Here is a 6,016-nt window from a genome sequence, read left to right as displayed (position 1 = left end):
AATTATTTTCGAAAAATCATCGCCTGAATTTACTGAATTTTCACACTTTTTTTTTTCTATTAAAGTTGGCGAAAGAAAAATAATTTTCTACAAAAAAATAAAAAAAAAACCCATAATTTGAAAAAATAAAAAAATTTTAATAAATAAAATACTAATTATTTATTAGAAAAAAATTAAAAAATAGAGAGAAAATTATAAATTATAAATTATAAATTAAAAAATAAAAAACTCCATCAAAATCAAAAGGCTGCCACGCCGTAACAAACGCGTTGGGTCTCTGAAAAAACAGCAAATTTTGTAGTTTTATGAAAATTAGGGGGGCGAAAACGGAATTAAATTAAAAAATTCAATTTTTTTCCCGTTCCTCACGCGCGTATTTGACGTGGGAAAATCACTGACGAATTACGTAGAGACATGTATGTGTTTGCGGCGACACGCGCGGGTAAAACGCTTGGGGAGGATATGTTTATTTTTTGTAGAGCAAATTGTTTTGGATTTTTCAGCGGAAGAAAATTTATTTTTATTCTATATATATATTAAAGTGTAATAATAATAATAATAATAATAATAATAATAAAATCTGATAAAACAAGGTAAAAATATTAATAAATTTCTAAATTAAATTTATTAATATTAAATTAAGATTTTAGCATTATATTTAAAATCTTACTTAGTTAATAAAAATTTAAGTAATCGCCATAAAAAGTTTATTTCGTACATTTAATTGAAGGACAAAATGGGAAATTAAAATATAAATTCAGAAGGAAATTAAAAAAAGAAAAAAAGAAAAAAGAAAATTAGGAGGGACCCACAAGGTAATAAGAAGAGAGAGAGAGAGAGAGGGAGGGAGAAGACTTCAACATCAAGACAGTGAAGGGATTAGTAAAAGACAGCTAGCAATGAAGGAGGAGGCTCACCTACCTTCACTCCCTTCTCTCCCTTTTTAGTCTCTCCTTCTCTCTTCTTCTTCTTTTCAAATTTCATTTCTCCTTCTCCCCTTCTATCATCAGACTCCTCCAACTCCAACTCCAACTCCAACTCCAACTCCCCTTCTCTCTCTTTTACGCACCAATCGCAAGGTAACTCTCTTGTTTGTGTCTTCTTTCTTCTACTTCTGAAGAAGATTTTACATGCATTTGGGTGAATTTTTTCTTCTGGCTTTGCTTTGTGCTTTTGGAGATGGTTGCGATTTGACTGATGAATTCTCACTTGGGATTCGAGTCTGGAGTTAAGGGCGGGAATTGTTAATTTTTTTTTTTTTAAATTTCTGATTTGAGTTTAATTTCGACTTTCAGTACGTTACTGTACGTAATTCTGGACCATTTTGAGTGTAAACCTGGGGTCTTTTTGAGTGTCGGCAGCGAGAGGGATTTCCCTTCTGAACTGCCGTTAATTCTCTGTTTGGTTGCTGAGAAAGCTTTGGGGAGGGGGAAATGGAAGCGAAAAATTAAAAGGACCATTCAAATGTTTTATGTCATTTTTAATTTAAGAGAGAATTCAATCGAGTTAGGTTTTCGGCATTTTTCAAGAATTTTTTCTTCCCTGTTCTTATTTGCTTTCGAGTTTTCTGCATTACCACTGTAAAATTAAACTAAATTATCCTGATAATTTGTACTCAACTCACTTTTTTTTCTCTTCTGTTTCGTGCAGGATTCTTCGATTACTCAGTTTCTCACCAAATTCCCAGTAAAAAAATCCATCTGAAATTGCTCGAGGTTTGCTTCTACGTTATCAATTCTTTTCTCCCCCGTCAAATTTTTCCAAGAAAATTAAAATTCTCTGCAAATAAAACCAAAATTTGCAGAGGGTGGGGCTAACATACGCCCCGTGTTGATTACTCTTCCTTTTTCAAAAGATTTTTTTTTTTTTTTCTTTTCTTAACCTCGAGTTTTGAAATATCTCTTTCGAAGAATGGCTCCAAATTTATTCAATTTTTCGAATTTTCATGACATTGATGCCCCCAAAATTTATTTTAAGAAAATTGAATTAAATGGTAACATTTTGATTTTTTCAACCTCGTTTTAACGTAACATCGGTTAGAAGAATCATCTTTACTGAAACGTAAATATACATACACGCATATATATATATATATATATAGATATATACACTGTACACAGATATATACGCATTTGCTAACATGCGCCACACGGCTCATGAGCTGGCTTAATCATTGACACGTTGCCAAAGTGCCACTTACCATAGATATAGCTTAGCACTTTTTAATAAACACTGTGTGCTGCCTCCTTTTTCTTCAGCGCACCCTGAAATCCTCCATCCCCTATATATATATTTACAGTTTTCTCTCATTTTTTCTTTCAGTTTCTCGAGAAATACACCCGACCCAGGACAGTTTTCTCACTGCCCTTATCTGGGTATTCTTCGTTTTTTTGTTTTTCTCAGGAACCAAAAGCGGTGTCGTAATGGGACCGAATTTCATCGACGAGATAGATTGCGGCAGCTTCTTCGACCACATCGATGATTTGCTTGATTTCCCCGGCGAGGACATAGAGGCCGGGTTGGGTTCCGCTGCAGATTCCAACTCGCTCCCTACCATCTGGCCGACTCAGTCGGAGTCGCTTCCGGGTTCCGAATCGGTTTTCTCTGGGAACAGCAGTTCCGACCTCTCCGCAGAGCTCTCCGTTCCGGTGAGTAATTTTTATCTCCGTTCCCTTCTCCCCTGATTTGCAGGCGTTGGATTTTGCTGATGATGACTTCACGCGATGTTCGTTATTGATTAAATTAATTAATTAAAATCATTACTGGTGTTTCGTAGTGATTTAAGTTGGGGTGATTAGTAGCTGATCTGCGGGGGGTTAATTAATCTTAGGGGGTTGTTTTAGTAATTATGAGATTTGGATTTTAATGTCGGCGACTGGGTGGAATCCAGTGCACCAAAAATAAAAATGAATTATTAAAGGATACATAATAATTGTGATTTCATTTATGGAAGTCACGTGATGGGCCATGTGATTAGTTGATTGAAATTGGTTGTCACTTTAAAAAAAAATTAAAAAATTAAAAAAAGAAAAAGAGAAATTCTTTTGGAATGTTCTTAATCGTAATGTACCCCCAAGTGATTTCCACATTGGTTTCTTGAATTTTTCATCTTTTGATGAATTCCTCTTTAATGCATTGAATGTTTTGTATAACCTAATAAAAGTAGATTCCTTCAGTTGTAATTCAGCTTTAATGTTTGATGAAATGAAATGGGCTTTGTATCAAAAGAAGAAACAAAGAAATTAGTCCCAAGTGGGTATTGATGTGTTGTTAGTCCTGAGTCTAATGTGAATTGTGGGCGACCTTATCTGTATTTGTATGATTGAGTCGGGGGAATTGGCGAGCTTGAAGTTAATTTTGAGTGTCTAATGTGAATTGTGCAGAATCTTATTGGGATTTGTATGATTGAATTAGGAGAATTGGCGAGCTTGACATTAGTTTTGAATATGTTTTGAGTGGATTTGGAAAGCTGTCGACTGATTTGGTTTGGTTTTTGCTGTGATTGCAGTACGAGGATATTCTTCAGTTGGAATGGCTTTCAAATTTTGTTGAGGATTCCTTCTCTGGAGGAAGTCTCGCAATGAACAAAGAAGAATCTTCATGTGTCACCAAGGACTCATCTCACAACCAATTCCAGACTTCCAGTCCTGTTTCTGTCCTTGAAAGCAGCAGCTCCTACTCTGGAGACAAGACTGCTCCGCGTAGCCCGGACACTGTTGCTGTTGGAAGGTGTGGACGTCCGCGCAGCAAGCGTCCACGCCCTGCAACTTTCAATCCTCGCCCTAGCCAACTCATATCCCCCCTCTCTTCAGTCAACGAGAATTGGACAATGCAGCCCCTTGTGGCTGATCCTAGCCCTAAGGGGTCTTCCGATTCGGAGAATGTCGTGCAGTCACGACTTGTTATCAAAATACCAAAGCAAGTTGCTACGGAGCATAAGAAGAAGAAGAAGAAGATCAAGCTTTCTGCTCCTGAAGGGAATTCGGATACAAACCAGAATCAACCATCGCAACCAGTGAGGAAATGCATGCATTGTGAGATAACAAAGACTCCGCAATGGAGGGCTGGGCCTATGGGGCCAAAGACACTTTGCAATGCTTGTGGTGTGCGCTATAAGTCTGGCCGTCTTTTCCCTGAGTACCGGCCTGCTGCTAGCCCAACATTTGTCCCCTCTTTGCATTCCAATTCTCATAAGAAGGTTGTTGAGATGAGAAACAAGAACAACGAGAAGATTGCTATGGTTGGGAGCTCAACAATGACGACTGAAATGCCCGAGTTGATTCCAAATAAGAGCTATCATGCACTAACTTACATGTGAAGGAGTGAGTGAAGTTGAGAGTTCCCCATCCGGGAATCCTCTCAGCTTCCTTCTCTATTTCACTCTTATGTTATTGGGTTATGTCATTTCATTTCTTTGTTCATTGGTTTTTTGTACAGGGACAGGTTCGAGAAGGAATAGGAGAGCCATAGATGACCTATTTTAGCTTTAAGTAGAGAGGGATTGTAATGAGAGAACTAAAAAAAAAAGGGGTAGAGAGAAAATTGCAAGTCTTCAAGAGTAGCAGAGTTCTTTTAGGGTTTAGTTAAGAGTTTAGTCTTTAAAAAGTCAGTAGGTATTTCGGGGTTATGTGTTTGTCTTTTTTCTCTTCTGAATTCTTTTTTCCTTTTCCCTTCTTCCTTATGGGAATTCTTTTTGCAGTTGATCTGTTAGTAGAAAATTCTGAGATGAGTAATGCCATTTGAAATCTTGTTCTAAATGCATGGCTCTCTGCAATTTTCCCCCTGACTCTTCCCTTTCCCCTACTTCAATTTAACTTCATTGGTGGTTTGATTCTCGTTGCCAAGTAAATCGAATACTTTGTTTTCTTGATTTTAACCGGAATTGAACCCTCGATGTAAATCTCCATAGTCGAGCAATTTTATGTGTGCACAAAGATTTTAAAAGTATACCGAGATATATATGCGCAGATATCTAATTGTCATTTTCATCAAGAGAAAATGACTTGTTGTTTGCCATGAACTGCCTAAAGAAAGGCCTTTTCGTAGTCGAAGATTAAACGTTAGTGCATTTTCGTACGAATTACAAACGAGTAATAGTATTTGAGCGAATCCATTGTTATGATCTCACGAAAGATGATTATCGGATGAAGTTGTCGATGCATGCTTAAATTGAATTGAAAGTATGTAGGATAGAAATCTAGGGTTTGTTGCAACCACAAACAATTAGAAAATATCTCTTTTGAATATGAACAGTGTAAAGATTAAAACTAAGGGTAAGGTGGAAATCCAATTAGTGTTTGGAAGGTGATGAATTAAATCCTAATTTTTTGTGGGAAAAATCCCAATCAATGACAAATAATGTAATCATGTCTAAGTTGTTGCCATTCATCTGGCAAAATGTCCAAATCCAACCCAACACCACCAAAATTATATATTATATATATATATATATATTTTCAAACTTGAATCGCAATTATATATGATTTACCCTTGAATGAGACTTAAAAAAGATAATTAATTAACTTAATTAATTGAAATTAGTAAGTAGATTACATCAATCAACGTTGATAATTTTGTTGAAGGGTGATTGGACTCCTAATCATATAGGGTGGTGATATTCTTTTCAAATGCATGTTTTTACGCTATGGTTGATTGAGACTCATAAAAATAAAGACAATACACCACGATTATGAATTTGGGTTCAATCTTTGTCAATTCTATCACCAAACAAAATTGCCTAACCAACCCTTTAAATATATATATATATATATATATATATATTACTTTTTAAATTCATATATCTTATTAATTATATATAAATATTAATAATTATACAATTTTTTTAATAAAAAACCATAAAAATTACTAAATAACTCGAAACTTAATCTCTTTTTTAAAAAATAAAAGTACCAACTATTTAGTAAATGAATTACTAATAATATTTTACTTATTTATATCCGTGTTTGTATTCATATATTATTTTTAATTATAAATTTATATATATATTTTTTTTTGC

General features: G+C 35.0%; 1 protein-coding gene across 1 annotated transcript; it reads left to right on the top strand.

Annotated features, from left to right (window-relative positions):
* Window positions 1-911: 911 nt before the first annotated feature.
* BME3 (Plant-specific GATA-type zinc finger transcription factor family protein) lies at window positions 912-4,757 on the top strand. The gene is made up of 4 exons (XM_022049911.2): window positions 912-1,079; window positions 1,651-1,715; window positions 2,404-2,648; window positions 3,509-4,757. Exons 3-4 carry the CDS (start codon window positions 2,424-2,426, stop codon window positions 4,316-4,318), a joined length of 1,035 nt encoding a protein of 344 aa, XP_021905603.2. The 5' UTR covers window positions 912-1,079; window positions 1,651-1,715; window positions 2,404-2,423; the 3' UTR covers window positions 4,319-4,757.
* The last annotated feature ends 1,259 nt before the right edge of the window (window positions 4,758-6,016 follow it).

This window comes from Carica papaya, chromosome 2 (assembly GCF_054855325.1).
Source record: "Carica papaya isolate Zhongbai chromosome 2, ASM5485532v1, whole genome shotgun sequence".
NCBI classification, from domain to species: Eukaryota; Viridiplantae; Streptophyta; class Magnoliopsida; order Brassicales; family Caricaceae; genus Carica; species Carica papaya.
The sequence above is the reverse complement of the archived record's forward strand: the minus strand, read 5'-3'. Positions and strand labels throughout refer to the sequence as shown.

What these genes read in the sequence shown, in the direction of transcription:
- BME3 (XM_022049911.2), top strand. Translation starts at nt 2,424, where the DNA reads ATGGGACCGAATTTCATCGACGAGATAGATTGCGGCAGCTTCTTCGAC. An exon ending in CCGCAGAGCTCTCCGTTCCG is followed by an intron (nt 2,649 to 3,508) that starts GTGAGTAATTTT and finishes CTGTGATTGCAG; the next exon opens with TACGAGGATATTCTTCAGTT.